At 54.8% G+C, this 16982-nt stretch overlaps 1 protein-coding gene across 1 annotated transcript; it reads right to left on the bottom strand.

The window, feature by feature from the left end:
- Positions 1-3960: 3960 nt before the first annotated feature.
- GFI1 (growth factor independent 1 transcriptional repressor) lies at positions 3961-13789 on the bottom strand. Its single transcript, XM_036447508.2, has 7 exons — positions 13706-13789; positions 10942-11148; positions 10500-10682; positions 8292-8764; positions 8052-8189; positions 6808-6973; positions 3961-4236 (listed from the first exon to the last, which is right to left on the bottom strand). Exons 2-7 carry the CDS (start codon positions 11057-11059, stop codon positions 4058-4060), a joined length of 1257 nt encoding a protein of 418 aa, XP_036303401.1. The 5' UTR covers positions 11060-11148; positions 13706-13789; the 3' UTR covers positions 3961-4057.
- Between the last annotated feature and the right edge of the window lie 3193 nt (positions 13790-16982).

The following is a 16982-nucleotide window of genomic DNA, read 5'->3' as shown; positions in this document are numbered from 1 at the left end:
CCTGTAATATTTTATTTCAAAAATAAAATCAGAAGAAATCTGGTAGAATGGTGGTTATTATAATTATGCTCTATAATTTCCCATATGCTTGAAATACTTTATTAAAAAGTGAATAAGTTTAAGGTAAAACTTCAGAAAAGACTTTATGCTGATGGGTGATAAAATTCCTGAGAAATGTTCAGATTTCAATACATTTTAACCATAAAAATTGTCTAAATTCTCGTTGTGAGATATAAATACATGTTTCAATTTTCAGTGTGTGTCCATATTATAAATAAGAGAGCCATCAAGACATAAGTTGTAAATATCCTGATCATAGGGTAAAAATATAAAATGTGCATAGACACACACGTGGGTAAAAATTGGAAAGGACATAAAGAAGAAAATATACAAACTTAAGCTAGAAGGGCTTGGGGTAAAATTTCTTCTTTTTTTTTATTTTTAAAGTTTGCCTCAATGAATGAACTATATATATCATGTACTTCCTAACAAGTATTTGCTGTAGAAATGATATAGCAGCAGAGATTTAAACAAATACCAGTAGAGCTCTAGAAATGCACAGTAAACAGTAAACAAGTCCTTTTGGGCGGCCCACTGAATGTATGTCTTTCTGTTAATCCAGTTAAACAAACAGGCACAATAACAAAAAACGACTTGGGTCAAATCACTATTGCCACCCAACTTTCAAGGGCAATTGCAGTCCAGAACCGGCCCCGGGGAGATGCTTTGCTGTGCCTTTAACTGAGGCGTGGCTTTTAAAACTCAGTTGTTCCATTCATGTCTCAAATCAATCAGATGAAATTCACCTTTTAATGTGGCCTGAATCCTGATAGCTCCGCACACTTGATAGGTAATTTAATCATCTCTGGTGTAGATGAACGCAAACTCAAATTAGCTACTGAAAGGGCTGGTCCTCTCTGAGATAGCTGTGCTTTTCCACTTTTATGCAGGAGCTGAGCTTCACCAACTGGCTGGCTGGAGGTGTTATTAAAAATTTAGTGAAAGAAACAAAGGTGTGCTCTGGTGTTCTCCTGTTACCCTTTCTACTGTTACTCCAGCAGACAAAAGACATAGGGCCTGCCTCATGAATAATGTGACATGGAATATTCACAATCTATTTTTAATGGAGTCAAGTAATAACATTAAGGGAGATATTTGCAACCTTCAAATTTCACACAGTACCAGGCACAGTAATTTGTTTTGATTCTGCACTGGGGATATCAAGATATCTCCCCCTCTTCCCCCCCAAAAAAGGCACACTGTTAACATAAAAATTAAAACTCCTCATGGATAGCATAAACTGGGATTATGAAAATGGACCAAAAGTTTTCAACGTCTTAAGGGAAGAACAGGACAGGACAGACAACTAGATGTCAGTCATTTCTACTTACCTCTCCGTGCAACTTCTTTAGTTTTCAGACCAGGTTGGAAATTCTCAACCAGTGTACCTGGTGAATTCTGTGGGAAGGAAGTTTTTGATATTTATTTACTGAGAACTTTGCTTCTCGGGACACTAGGAGGAGGTTCCTAGATGCTGCAACTGTTAGCCCATAGGTTCTGGAAAATTATCTTAAACGTGCATGATAGAGCAAACAAGTTTAAATTTTGAATGAGAATAAACTGACATGGAGGACTGAGATTTTGGAGAAAAGAGAGAAGCAGCATCAAAATCCCCGTACCCACCAACTCAGTCCTGTGTGTTGTTTGTTTCCTGCAATTTCTCTTCCTTTTGTAAGGAACAGAGCCCTCTAGGAGCAAGCAGTTTACTTTGTCTGCTTATTATTCACTTAACACCTCGGCAAATACTTATTAAATATGTGTTTTTTAAATTGATTTCAGAGAGAGGAAGGGAGACAGAAACATCAATGATGAGAGAGAATCATCGATCAGTGTCTCCTGCACACTACCTACTGGGGATGGAGCCCACAACCTGGGCATGTGTCCTGACCAGGAATCAAGGAACTATGACCTCCTAGTTCATGGGTCAACACTCACCCACTCAGCCACACTGGCTGGACAGCAAATATTTATTGATCTCCTACTGTGTGCCAGGCACTGTTCTGGAAGATTCAGCAGTGACCAAGTACCAAATAAAGCTCCACAAGATACTGTGCTCACCTCTGTATCCCAGCACCGAGAACAGTGCCAGGCACATAGTACGTGTTCAATCAATCTGTGTGAAGTTGATTTTAACAGAAATGCACAGTCTGCTGGTAGTCACCATGAGTCATGTATACCTTGGCTGAAGATGTGTGTTTTGTTTTTTTTAAAGTTGGGGTTTAGGCCAGCACCTTATTCTGGTTTAAGAAATTGATTTGTGCAAGAAATTCCTGTAGGTGGATAGAGCCAGAAATAACCCAGATAGCAATTTCCCTGCCCCTCATGCATCTTTAGATTTGTAACTTACCTTAGGCAAAGCAGCTAACCAGTCTCAGACACTATCTGTTTAGTCTCCACAGAATCAAAGTAGTCAGGGTTATATTGGGATGATACAACCATATCTACATTTTATAGTCACGGAAACTGGTATCAGGGAGGTCACAAGATTTGCCCAAGTCACATGGTGTGTTGGTGACAGCTGCGATTAAGAATCAATCTCTAGACCTCAGGCTTGTGATTTCTTTATTCATCTCACAGCCCTCTGTCCTTTCTTCGGAAACTCTCAGAAAAAAAGAGCCTGTGTACATGCTCGACTGTCAGAGACCCTGCAAGGTAGGTCAGAGCCTAGTATTGTGCGACTGGTTTTTCTATTAAGAAGTGAGACCCTCGGAGGCATAGAAGAAAAGGGAAAAAAAGCATCGGAAAACCAGAGCAACTGAATTCCACTTGCTTCTGGATGGTGGCTGCTTTACTTCAGTGCCAGCTCCCCTACAGACTACACCAAAGAACTTCCACAAACTCCCTGCCTGAATAAAAAAAAACAAAACAATATTTAAGAGTCTTAATACTTTATTAATTTAAAACATCACTCTAATAAATATGTGTTAACAAACATAATGCACTTCAGAAGATCTAAAAAAAAAAAAAAAAAAAAAAAACCATTTAAAAGCCTCACCAAAGGAAAATACCATTTTCTCTCTCTATGGTGCACAGGGAAGGGCTGAGGGTTGAAGACAGAGCCTTCACTCCCCCATGCCTGCTAGCTTAGACATCTTTAAAAAAAAAAAAAAATCAGCTTAACAGTAAAAAAGTGAGTGTACACACAAGTCTTTGAAGTATCTGTCCATCATATTTTGCTTACAGTTGATAAAATCCGAAGGGGTCAGCAGGGAAGGTTCAAGACTCTGTGTTGTCCTCTCGGAATTCCTCCAGAGGAAAAGAACAGACACAGCCACTCGGAGGTGTGACTGTCAACCCAGGGCCACGACCTTACTGTCTGGTTCCCCAGCATCTAGCATCAGGCCTGGCACCATGGTAACCGGTAGCCAACAAACATTTGCTGGGTAAACGGATGGTATCTTGTCCTAAGGCGCTGCTCTGTGCTTTCCCCTCCTCCTCCGACGAAGCCTGCACGGACCTCTAATCTCTCCTCATCACCGAGTCCACTTTTCTTGAACTCTTTCTTGGGGCGGGCTGTACAGTGTATCTTGTCACGTCAAAAGTTTGAAGCGACTTCCCCAAATCAGTTTCCGAAACGGTCTTCAAGCGGGAGGCAGGATTCCTCCGAGACGGACAGGCAGCACCTCACAGCAGGGGGTCACTGCACCCCCCAAAATGAACATGAAAACACTCCCTCTTCATTCTGCATCCACCACCACCGCCACATTAACGTGTGTCTACCCGGTACATAGCGACTCCTCCTCTTCCACAGTGTCCGGGTGGGGCGGGAGGAGGAGAGAGGAGAGCTGAAGGGCCTTCCTGTCCGCGGAGCAGGACTGAGGGTCCTGAGACACAAGTCTTCACCGTGAGCAATCGGATCCGGCTCCCGGGTGAACCTTGAAAAGGTAACATCCCCTCTGGAAGGGAGGTGAAAGGGTCACCCAGTGGGATCTGCAGCCTCTGCTGGCGAGCCGGCAGGCCGCCCTCCTAGTGTTGTGGAATTGCCCATGGCCTGCGCTCATTTGAGCCCGTGCTGCGTCTCCCGGTGCCGCCGGAGGTCCACCTTCCTCTGGAAGCCCTTCCCACACAAGTCACAGCCGAAGGGCTTGAAGCCCGTGTGCTTGCGGCTGTGGGTGATGAGGTTGGAGCTCTGGCTGAAGGCCTTGCCGCACACCTGGCACTTGTGGGGCTTCTCACCTGCAGGAACGGAGGGGGGAGGGGAGGAATTGTGAGTCTGTGATGCAGCCAGAGGGGACTCTCTGTGACCCACATGGCTCTTGGCGGCAGCTGGCAGCCCCCGGTCTAAGCAGGCCTTCCCGTGAAGTGGAGGGTGATGTGTGGAGCCAGGGGGGCACCAGGTGAGAGGGAGACTGCCTGAGTGGGGGTTCCCAGCCAAGGGCCTCAAACCGTTTCCTGCTGAACGGAAACAGCCAAGGCCACGTGCCCTCCCCAAGCTCACAGCTGAAGCCAGCCGGGGAGGACTCCCGTGACTACAGAAGCAGAGCCAGAGCACTCCCACAGCAGATGGTCAGCAGGAGGGGTGGGAGGAGGGTGGGGGCGGCTCTGCAAACCATGTGACTGTTCTAATTCAGAGGAAGTTTTCAAATCTGAGTTTCCAAGCAGGTGTTGGTTTGCACGGACCAGGGAGCCTGTCTTCTTTCCTGCTCTTGGAGGACAATAGACGGCATCTGAAGCACGGGGATTTCTTGTTTTTTAAAAAATCCACATTTGGGCCACAAAATATTTCTTTCTTTTTTATTTCAGAGAGGAAGAGAGATATAGAAACTTCAGTGACGAGAGAGAATCATTGATAGGCTGCCTCCTGCACGCCCCACACAGGGACTGAGCCCACAACCCAGGCCTGTGCTCTTGGCTAGAATCGAACCTGGGACCCTTTAGTCCGCAGGCCAGTGCTTTATCCACTTAGCTAAACCACAAAGTATTCCTTAAGGTAACTGATCCTTTTCTAATTTGATTTTACTTTCTTTTTATGAGGTTAATCGGAGGACTTTTTATATACTAGCAGCTCTTCAACATAGATTAATAAATAACATTGAAAAAGTTTTGTGTTTTCCCCCAATTCATGAGCTGGTTTAACATTTGGGAATGCTAAACCAGCTCATGGATTTCCAAATAGTGTCAGCATGGCACAGGGCTGGACCCTGGAAAAAAAAAATGCAAAATAGATAACGTTTGTTTTTGAGAAACCCTCAGTCCTTCTTGCCGCACCTCTTTCTGTCTTCCTGCTTCAGATTTCCTTGATAAGGAACCACCCATCAAAATGCATCCTATCCCTTTAGGGTCAAACAAATCTGAGAAACGAATTCTAGCTATAATGTAAATGTTTGATAAGGGCTTAATGTTTCATTCAGTCAAGACCTTGGTCGCATTTTGATAAGCGTCTTGAATACCTCTCTCACCAGGAGTGGGTTACATGGAAATTTCAGGTAAGAGGGCATGATTAAAATAGGCTGTCTTTCTGGGTGTTCTGATGGGGCCATCTGCAATGTTCAAACATATTTGTAAACATAAATGAAGTGTTTGGAACACACTGCAGTTTGTTTTGAATCAGTATTCATATTCTGCGACAAATTAGTCAGGTTTCTGGTTCCAATGTCTCGTTGACTATTAAAGAGAGCGGACCTGGCATTAAAACTGCCGCCTACTCACAACCCAAACCTCAGGGGAAGAGCACAGAGCTGGAAGCCAGGCATCCCCTGGGCCCTGACCTTCAGTAAATCACCCAACCTCTCTGGATTTCAGGATGGTCATTTCAGCTCCTACTTGGGACCACGGCAAGGATCAAATAAAGTGATAGACTTAAAAGCACTTTATAAATTATAAAACATTGAAATAGGTAAAGAGTTATCATGACCACGTCGTGAACGTGCTGATGTTCTTAAAAGGGCAATAAGTGAATAGAAGCTTTTTATATCTACCAACCCCCACGACTCTGAAAATAGACTACAATAAGCAGTGGTCAAGAGCACAGACACTTGAGGTCAGACAGAGCAGAATGTAAGTCCGGGCCCTGCCACTTGCTAGCAGTGTAACTCGGGGCAGGTTTGTTAACCCTTACGGACCTCACTTCCGGGCCTCACTTCCCTCGTCTCTAAAATGGGAACAAAGAACAGCCTCTTTCTCCCGGAGTTGTTGTGAGCACAACATGATAATGCGTTTACAAAGTGCTCAGTAGTCAGGTGTAGTCATATTTGCAATTGCTTTTCCCTCCTCCCTCAGAACAAGCTCTCAGACTCCTAAACATGCAGCCCAGAGGCCACCCCTGAATCCCTCCCCCACAAGGCTGGATGGGAGCCCTAGAGAAAGTCCTCAACCTCCAGGTAAACATTGAAGAGCCGTGGCTCTGAGAGGACCCTGGGGCTTCCTATTTCACCCAGAGCAGGCAGCAGTTGGAGCAGCTGCTAAATTAGAGGGGAATATTCTTTGTGAGGACAGGGAACGGCAGCTGACCTGCTCGGTGGGTCTTCAGGTGCCATCCCAAATCAAGGCACCTCTGGGGAGGACCATGTATGCAAATGGACCTGAGAGAACCCGCTTGGCTTCCTTTTAGATTCTGCAGGACTTTGGAAAGGTGGGGGTAACCTTTAGGCCTCATCTGCCACTCACTGCGGGGCCAGACTCTCACAGAGACCAGACCCTCCCAGAGACGGTGAATTCTATAGGCCTCAGAGGGCAGTACATGCCCCTGTCGCCCCCCCATCCCTCCCTGGGTGGCTCCTACAAGCCACGGGCCTGGCCTTCGCTCACCAGTGTGGATGAAGGTGTGTTTTTTCATGTCTGACTTCTGATGGAACCTCTTGCCACAGTACTGACAGGGGTAGGGCCGGGTGTCTGAGTGGATGAGGAGGTGTGTGGACAACGTCGACGACCTCTTAAAGCTCTTGCCACAGATCTTACAGTCAAAGCTCCTTTCCTGTGGAGAGAGAAGTGTGGCGTCCCGATGGCAGTCCTCGAGGCTGCCCTTCTCACTGCCGACCTGACGCACAGCCAGGGCTTGCCCTCCTTCCAGACTCAAAGCCCTTCCTCCAGACCCCCTTTCCAAACAGCCTGACCCCCCTCATCCTTGCCCTTCCCATCCATGTCCAACCTTTTCCCGCCCCACCCCTCTCCTCTTCCCCTTTAACATTTTGTTTTTTTACCCAAACACTTTTCACCCACAACCCTCCACGCCCCAGGGCAAAACGGTATCCCCACCCTGCTTTTTTGACACCCATGTACAATAACTCCTCCACCCTCTTGGGCAGGAGGCTTCGCCCTCAGTCAGTTGAGATGCCCCCTCCCTCCAGCCAGCCGCGGGTGTTGAGAGAGATGAGAGAATCCTCTTCTTACTAAATAAGGACACACTGTAAGGACGCACTGTTCTGTCATAGCCACTTTGCACTAATTTGCTTATCTACCTTCTGCCTCTCAGCTAAACGGTATGTACCCTCCGGTACCCTCCGTGGGGGCATCCCGTCAGGGACCGCGTACGTTATAGGATTCGCATGTGCCTAGCACCTGCAAGTTGGGCGGCAAATATTTTAAACGAATGCATGAAAGCATAGCAGGACAAGGATGCTCCTGGATGCTCTACATGGCTCGGGATCCCTCCTTTTCCGTGGGGAGGGGGTCGATGCAGAGTAGCTGAGAGATTGAAATGGAGCTAATAAATCCTCCAACTCAGAGTGAAGATCAGGATCGCACTCTGGAGGCTCCCAGGGACGTGACACCAAACCCTAGGGTTGACTCCAGACCGACCAAGCCGGCCACCACCCACCTTCCCCTGCACACACCTAGGCAAGGGGACATGGCCTAGGGGACGGGGGGCAGCCAGGGAAGCCCGAGGAGAAAACCAGCAGGCGGAGAGGGGCCGGTGCTGCAGAGACCCCTGGGGTCTCCCAATGAGAATCCTACGCAGGACTGTGCTAGGCTGCCATGCAACGCCCCCCCCCCATCCCCATCCCCCACCCCCCATCCCCCATCCCCCATCCCCCATCCCCCATCCCGCTCACCTGCGAGTGCACGGCCTTGTGCTGCTCCAGGCTCACCGCGTGCCCGAACGTCTTGCCGCACATCTCACAGGCGAAGGGCCGCGTGCCGCTGTGGGACCGGCGCACGTGCACCTCCAGCCCGTGCGGCGTGGAGAAGACCTGGGGGCGGGGAGAGGGCGCTGAGCGGGGCCAGGGGGCGCGGGCTGGGGGCGCTGGGGGCGCGGGGGCGGGGCGGGCGCGGGCCGGGCGCCGGGGCCTCACCTTGCTGCACTTGATGCACTTGTAGGAGCCGCCGCCCAGCAGCAGGCGGGTGCACAGCAGCTCAGACTCCACCTTGACGCCGGCGCCCTTGTCCGCGTGCAGCCCGTGGCCGCGCTCCGGGAACAGCCCGCCCGCCGCCGCCGCCGGCCGCTCGTACAGCCCGGCCACCGCCGGCCCGAAGTCGCCGTAGAGCCCCAGGCCCGCGCCGCCCGCCGCGCCCCCGGCCCCGGGCCCGGCCCCCGCGCCGCCCGCCGCCCGCTCGGGGCCGTACAGCGCGGCGGGGTGGCCGGGCTCCGGGCTGCGCTCGCAGAAGAGGCCGAGGCCCGCGCCGCGCTCCAGGCCCGCGCACGGCCGGTAGCTCTGCACCAGGCTCCGCAGGTCCGAGCCCACCAGGCCGCTCCACGAGTAGGGCTTGAAGGGCAAGGGGAAGGGCTGCGCTTCGTCCAGCGACGGGCACACCGACTTCTCCGAGGCTGAGGAGACACGACGGGGCGTCCGGTCAGGCTTCACGCGGACCGCCAGGCGCCCCGCATTGGGGCAGCGCCCCGTGTGCCTGGTGCCGCGCTAGATGCCAGGGACGACCCCCAGGATACAACGCAGTCCGGGTCCCTGAGGCCTCGGGGACCGCTGGAGGCAGCAAGCAGACAATGAGAATGGCACAGGCTGAGCAGAGCGGGAATCCTGTGCCAGGACGGCGGGAGCGCACGAGGGGAAGAGGGTCTTGCCTGGCAGCACCAGCGCACCTGGTGTCCCCACAGAGAAAGGGCCGCGCTGGGAGCGGGGAGAAAGAGGCCCGGGCAGCACTGTGGGCAGAGGGCCCAGCTCCCCTGATTGCCCCCACACAGTCCCTTTTCGTTCCTGAGATTGATAGGGAGGGAAGGAGAGGACCAATAAAATGCGGCCCGGCGGCCTACCCAAGACAGACCTTCCTTCCTGGAAGGGAAAACAGCAAGGGGAAGGCGTTACATTCCTTCAAGGCATTAAGTGCTCTCCCCGTATAGCAGGAAGGGGGATTTGGGGCTTGAACTTCCTGTCAGATACTACTCCCATGTCCATCATCGTGTGATAGGGGGTGGGGGTTGGGGGGGGTCCAAATTTCTTAGAAAACAATTTACAACTAAGGCTTAGCCACCAACTCTAAAGAGAATATATCAATAGCTTTCCAAATTCGCAGCTTTCTGCATCCCCCCACCAGCAAGAACCTTGCTAAAACCAAACCCCCAACATACACTTTCTGTTCGTTCCCTACGGCTTTGCCAATCGGTTCAGGCACCGCAGACCCCCATCCAAGCTCACCGCCCCAGAGGGGGCTGCAGCACCCCGAGCGTCCGTGGGAGAGAGGCCTCACAGGGCGGTGTCAAGAGGAAACCAAGGCTTGCTGTTTTGCAGTCTTTGAACCAAGTCAACGCAGCGAGTGCGGGATGGGATTGGGGGGCGGGGGAGGGGGTTCCTTTTAAAACTAGTAAATGCAACCTTAACTAGCCGACCCTTGTCAGCCCCGGCTGGTCCTCGCTCTCCCTCCCCAGGCCCCCCACTGAGACCCGCCCCGATGTGCTCTCACTGTTTTCTAGAAACTCGACTGCTGGATGGAAATGAAACCAGCCTGCCGGTCCCCAGAAACTGGACCGACCAGGCAGAACAAAAAAATAAAACGGGTCCCCAATCCCGCCTGGGAAGACCCAGCAGGGGGGCGCCGAGATTCCCCCCCCCCCCCCGGGATGGGTCCCTCCGCTGGGCGCCCAGCTCGCGGGGCCCCACGCCGCGGAAGCGAGGGTAGTTTTTTAAAGACAATGACACTCTCCTCTCAGACTTCCCTGGTCTCCATTTGTCTGAGACTCTAGGGGTTCTGGATTCGGGGATCCCAGCTCTTTCTAAACAATCAGCTCTGGCCTGAAAAAACGAAATGCCGTGGCCGGAGGAGAACGACTCGTTTATTTTCTCTCGCCCACCCGGCTCTCGAAAACAACTTGGGTGGGGATGGGCAGCCCGGGTCCCGCCGCCTCGGAGCCAAGCAGGTTGCCGAGGTCCCAGAAAGTCGGATGCCTCCCTGGGGGCCCTAACCCCCCACGAAAACCCTCCCTCCTCCTCCAGGAAAGACCCTCCGCCCCCGTCCGCGGAGCATGTCTGCGCCCAGAGCCCCGCGCCTTCATTTCCCCGCGGAGAGGTCCCCGCCGCCCGCGCCCCGGCGTCCCCACGGGTCCTCCTCACCTGGAGACACGGAGGGCGACGGCGGCCTCCAGAAGTCCTCGAACTCCGAGCTCCGGTCGCAAACGCTGCCCGCGCAGCTGCCGGGGGACGCGGAGGCTCCGTCGGGGGTCCCCGTCCGCTGCGACGCGGGAGACAAGCGGCTCCCGGGCTCCGCCTTCACCCCCGCGGCGCCCGGGGTACTGTCTGCGGAGAGGAGGCGGGATGGGGGCTCAGGCTGGGCCCAGGCGTCCCCCTCTCCTCCCGGACCCGGCCCCGAACCCGCCCGGATGGATCCGGGGGCGAGGGCAGAGAGGCCGGGGAGCCCAGGCGACAAGCCCGGGATACACCCCGGACGATAGGAAACAACACAGGCGGCAAAGGGGGCATCGGGCCTCCCTGCCCGGCTCCCTGGGGGCTGGTGTGGCCGGGCTCGGGGTCTCCGGCCCGCGCCCCCCCCCCGCACCTGCTCCGCCGCCGGGCGCAGGGACACCCCCGGGCTGGAGGGCGTAGTCGGGTCCCGGGGAGCGCGGCTGGTGGTAGCTGTGCGCCTTCTTGCTCTTCACCAGGAACGAGCGCGGCATGGTGGCGGGGCGTGCTTCGCTCCCCCGTCGCTGGTGGTCTCCGTCGCCGCGCTGTCACCCCGAATTCTCAGCCCCAGCGAGGCGGAGACCTGCGAGGGGAGGGCCGGGGGTGGAAACCGGGTCAGCTCCGGGCCCGGGAACGGGCAGCCAAGCGGAGAGGAGCTCGGCCGGGAGGAGGGGCCTGGCCGCGGCGCCGCGCTCACCAGGTGGCACCGGGACAGGTGGCCGGGCCGCCGCCGCCGCTCCCGGCCGGACCGGCCTCTCCCCGCCCAGCCCCCGCCCCGCCCTCCCCTCTCCGGCAGCACTGCCCCGCAGCCTCCCAGGGGCCCGAGCGCCCAACGGGCCCCTTATTGCCGTCAACCCGCCGGGCTCTGCTTTGGGGCTGGGGCAGAGGGCGGGGGCGCGAGGACAAATGTGGGGATGGGGATGTGTGGACTGTCCAGGACCCGGAAGAGGCAGGTAGCCAAGCCCTTCAAGAACCAGCTACGAACTGAAGGGCAGGAGGGCAGGGGGGCAGGGGCGGGGCACACCGGGCAGAATGGAGGTGGGGTGGGGTGGGGGCCGCAGCAGGAGGCCTGGGAGCAGCAGAGATAGGAGAGAGAAGGTTGGGGAGCAGCAGGGGGACCAGCAGGGGAGGCGGCGGGGGAAGAGGACCAAGCCCGGCCCCGCTGGGAGGAACCCGCATCCTGGTCCTCTCACTCGTCCCACGCTCAGGCTCCACGCGGGGAAAACAAAAAAAAGTTGACCTGGAGACGTGGGTGCGGCGGAAGCAGGCAAGGTCCGGGGCCAGACACCCCAAGACTATGGAGACCTCACCTGGGAAACCAAGTCCGGGGGAAAAACCCGCTTTCCACCCTGCTCACCAAGAACCTGGTCCCGGGGAGGTCGAGCCCCAGGGGCGCGCGCTGGCGGAGGAGCCCACGGAGAGCCCACCGTCCCGTGGGCGCGGGAGAGCCGAGAACCGCGCGCGGGCCCGGGAGGGAGCCACTGCCCGCCCCGCCGCTCTCATTAACCCCCAATCAGTTCACCTAATCCCGGGGTCGAAACCTGAGCCCCGCGGAGAGGGAGGCGGGTCTCTCCGGGGCGGGCCTGGGCGGCGGGGGGGAGGTGGGGGTCTGGAGAAACGAATCTGCCTTCCACCCGAGGTGGGGGAAGGCGATGGGGGCGGGGTGCCCCTGTGAGCTGCAGCCAGTCTCCGTGGTCTTAGCCAGTGCAGAAGCGGGGCTCCGGCCCTGACCGGTGTGGCTCAGTGGTAGAGCGTCGGCCTGCGAACTGAGGGATCCCAGGTTCGATTCTGGTCAAGGGCATGTGCCTTGGTGGCGGGCACATCCCCAGTGGGGGGTGTGCAGGAGGCAGCTGATTGATGTTTCTCTCTCATCAATGTTTCTAACTCTGTATTCCTCTCCCTTCCTCTCTGTAAAAAAATCAATATATATATATATATATATATATATATATATATATATATAATTTTTTTTTTAAAGAAACGGGGCTCTGGGGGTTATGGTCTTGGGTGGGGATGGGCAGCCCGGGTCCCGCCGCCTCGGAGCCAAGCAGAAAGTCGGGTGCCTCCCTTGGGGCCCTAACCCCCCACGGCTCCAGGCCAGGATGCAGGACCCGGTCTAAGAGTGCCCGTTGGTGCTCCGGGCATACACGTAATTCCAGGGGGCTCATCCCCTGGAGGGCATTCCATGCCCCACTGTGTCTCTCTCCCCGGACAGGCGTGGGCAGGCTTGGGAGAGAAGGCTGAGAGTTGTGGCATGAACCCCATGGACGGTTCCCGCGCCCTGAGCGCCAGAAGGCCCCCTGGGGTGAGGGCGCTCCCTCCACCCCCACCCCCGCCTCCCCGGTGGGCCCCGACGGTAGGAAGTTCTGGAGGCTCCGGGGTGCTGGGCTGAGAGAAGGCGCAGTTAGTTCTGTTGCTACAGGTCCCCCCCCCCCTCCGCTGCCCTTGGACCATATAATTAGACACTATGAACGCAAAAAAAAAAAAATCAATTCCTTACACAACCATGAAACTAAAAGGAAAAGGTAAACGGGGTGAAACGATCTCACGGGCCCCACTGCATGTTGAGTACGGGTTGGCGTAGAGCCGAACAGCGGGGATGAGGGGGGTTAGGGGTGAGGTGTCCGCGCCCCCTCTCTCCGGACTGACCGGGGCTGCGCGGGACCCGGCGGGGGGAGGCTGATCGCAGCCCCGCGCCTCCCCGCACCCCGGCCGCCTCGGCGGGCTCCCGGGAGGGCGGCGGGGGGGGCGGGCAGGGCCGGGCCCTGGGCGCGTGGGAAGGCGGCCTCGCTCCGCAGCTGGCGGCCGGGGGCGGGGCGCACGCCGGTCCGCGGGGCTCCGCTCCCGGTCAGGGCGGGGGACGCCGGAGCCGGAGGCACCGAGCGGGCGGCCCGCACAGCTCCGCCGCCGCCGCCGCCCCGCCAGACGTTCCCTTCCCGGCAGGTCCCGCTCCCCTGCAAAACCGCCAAGCGTCCCGGCTCATGTCCCCGGCCCTGCCGTGCGGGGCGGTGCGGACCCGGAGGACGGAGCTCTCCGCGCCCCCGCACGGCCCTCCGTCCGCCCCAGCAGTGCCCGCGCCGGCGGGTTTGGGCGGCCGCCCCCGCCGGGAGGGACGTGCCAACCGGGCGCAGCGCACCTACCTGCGGGGTCAGGGCGCGGGCACCGCGCGTGGAGAGGTTTCAAACTGAGTTGCTCTCCAGATAGATCTCTCTCTCTCTCTCTCTCTCTCTCTCTCTCTCTCTCTCTCTCTCTCTCTCTCTCTCTCTCTCTCTCTCTCTCTCTCTCTCTCTCTCTCATCTCCTTCGGAGCTCAGCCCCCAAAACCACAAGCCTCACTTCCTGAGCGTTGAGGAGTCACTCGCGTTGCCCTCTCAGACCTCCCCCCGCCACCCCCGGTCCGGCGGGGCGCGCGCTTCCTCTGCGCGGGGCCAGCCGGACGGGGCCCGGCCTCCAGCTCCCCTGCAGCGTCCCTCCCCGCCTTCTCTGCGGGACGGCGGCGGGGGTGGGAGACCCGCAGGGCTGAGACCCTGGGAATGACTCGAAAGAAAAATGAACTATTCTTCTTGGCTCCTGGGAGACTTCCGCCAGCAAGAAGCAGTCCCAGATTCGGGGGACACAGATTGGCGGGAACGTCGGGAGTGGAAGAGCCCAGCCTCCCGACCCATGTGGCCCGGGACACCCCCTCTGCTGCCCCCCCCCCCGACCCCGTCTCCCGCTGGGGCCGCCGCCCCGGGGCCCGGGCGGTGAATCACCCGCCCGCGGGGCCGCCGGCCTGGAGCCGGGCGAGTGGCCGTGGCGTCCGCGGCGCGAAACCTGCCCCGCGGCCCCGAAATAGCTTGTTGTGGAAACACTCGGGGATAAATACGCCCAGCGAGGCTGAAAATACCTTGACACCCAATCCCAGAGGTTTGCTCATTTCCCTTCGGATTTAGGTAATGGTTAAATTTGGAAAAGGTGGGCGAGCGCCGAGCCCCCGGCCGGCCGAGAGGGCGCGGGCGGCGCGTCCCCGGGGCGCCCGGCGGGGCCGGAGGGCGCGCCCGCCCGCGGGAGCCGGTCCGGAGGGCCCGCGGCCGGTTTCCGGGGGTCTGAGCCGCGAAGTTCACGGCCGCGCGGGAGGGAGCGCGCAGGGACGGCCGCCGGGGCTGCGCCGCTGACCCCGCCCTGCCCGGCCGGCCTGGGAGAGCCACATCTCCCTGCGCAGCCTGAGGTCTCCTTCAGGCACCTGGTCCCCAGGGGAGCTGCAAAGCGCCATAAAAGCAATACCTGATGAGGATTAAAAGTAAATCTGCGCTGGGATTTGGGTTCCGTGAGAGCGGGCGTCTGCATCTACATTATGTCCGTGGTCATCTTAACCAGTCTGTGGATGGTGTCAATAAATAAATGGCATTCATTGATTAATTCTGTTAATAGAACGGGGAAAGGCTTTAAAAAAAAAAATCTCAGGCATAAATTAAACAAATGCAGCAACCTCCAACGCTACACTGTATGTCATGATCTAGCGTGTGGCCTGTTGTGTATGTCTAAGCCTAAACCCTCTCCTGGCAAGGGTGGATATCCGTGTAACCACATTGCTTTCCTGAATGAATGGCTTAGATTTTGGTCCCTACTTCATGCACAATAAGTCTCCGGTGTTTGATACCCAGAGAAGGGACTAGTGCTCCTCAAGTTTTGCAAATTAACAACCATGTATTAAATTAATTAAAAGTTGTCATAGGGGGAAAATGTTCTTTAGTGCCCTTATCCTAGAGAATGTTTTTTAAAGTGATTTTTTAAAATTTGCACTGTAAATCTAAAGATTTGCAGAAAAATATTTGGTTATCAAGGCAGTGCTTCAAGCAGGCTTTAATAAATTGTATTTTATACAGCAATGATTGCACGCATACTGTGTGGCAGGTGCTAGATGAGACACATCTTAAATTATGTGTCTAGCTGTCCCCTTCACACTACTATTATTTTACTCAACCTACCCTTTTATAAATAAATGCAGAGGTAATCAGTTTCAATTGGAAGAATTACAAATATTGGATTAGCTGAAGAAAAATTAAGTGCATTTAAAATTTTTATTTCTTGTGTGCTTTGTCTTGGCCCAAGGTCTAAAATCTTAAAGACCATTTTCTTTGTACATTAGCAAGTTCAAAGTTAAGATTTCTTTAAAAGGCACTGTTTAAGGTCTTGGAAAACATGGGTGGGGAGAATTGAAGGAGGCAATTAATCACCCTGCATAGCATCCATTTCATCCAGATTACATCTAGTTGGCTTGTTTTGCTTGCCCTTTCCAACCTCTGAGTTTGCAGAGTAAAAATGGGGACAAGAACCTCCAGGGAGAAGCAGGTGGGAGGGGGATGACACCAGATCCCCCTTTATATGTTTTGAACCATGTGGCTGTAATACCAACTCAACTGAAGAAACACACATTAAAATATTTAACCAGCAAGACCAGGTCATTTCGCATGTGTGCCATGTGTGCCGTGTTGAAATGTGATTCCCACCCTCAGGGGGAGCAGAGAGAACAGTAAGAAGAGGGGCATGCAGAGAGGTTAAGAAACTTTCCAGGAGAGCAGCCAGGCGCCCTGACTGGAAATGGTGACAGAATGAACCTGACTTCCCAGACTCCAAACCACCTCTCCTTGACTACCAACCTGAGAGGAAAGAGTAAGACCCCCACCCCATACACCAAGTGCAAATTTTTAAAAGCTAGAAAGAATCCCTACCCCGTATTCCTTTGGAACTGAAATAAATGTAATCAGAGGCAGAAGGTAGGCTTGGGCATAATTTTCTATAAACACTGACTTTCACCAAAAAAGATGTTACACTTAGCAGTATCGTCAGTAATTTGCTAATTGCTATCACATAACAATCATCATGTATCTATAGGTGCCAAGTAACACATGACCTTCTTTATATGGCAGACATTTCCAAGTGCTGGCCAGTGGCCCACTTATTTCAATCAGCATCTCATAGATCAGAATTTCCCTACAATAAAAGATCTGAGCTATTAAAAAAGAACACACACACACACACACACACACACACACACAAAAAAAAAAAAAAGAAAGAAAGAAAGAAAAAAGAAAACTGTAACAAGATATTACCAGTTTCTGGTTTATTTTCCCCACAAAGCTTTACAGTTACCATCTCTGTTCTCTTTGGGGAAGCACAGGAAGAGTAGGAGATCCAGGAATCCCAGGGAGGGTAATGCCCCATCCAGCACGCATTTCTGTAATGTTTGCCTCCTTTGTCTCCGTGAGGCTACTGGGGGGGAAAGAGTCCCTGCTGTTCCTGGACAGTCACGTGTGGATATCTACCTCTGCCACCGCCCTAGTGGCTCTGAGCAAGTTAGCGAAACTCTCCCAGCCTCGGTTTCTCACTTGTAACGTCAGAATACCTATCTACCTTGCAAGACCATGGGACAGTCCTT

This window comes from Pipistrellus kuhlii, unplaced genomic scaffold (assembly GCF_014108245.1).
Source record: "Pipistrellus kuhlii isolate mPipKuh1 unplaced genomic scaffold, mPipKuh1.p scaffold_m20_p_2, whole genome shotgun sequence".
NCBI lineage: Eukaryota > Metazoa > Chordata > Mammalia > Chiroptera > Vespertilionidae > Pipistrellus > Pipistrellus kuhlii.
This window is presented reverse-complemented; position numbering and strand designations above follow the sequence as displayed.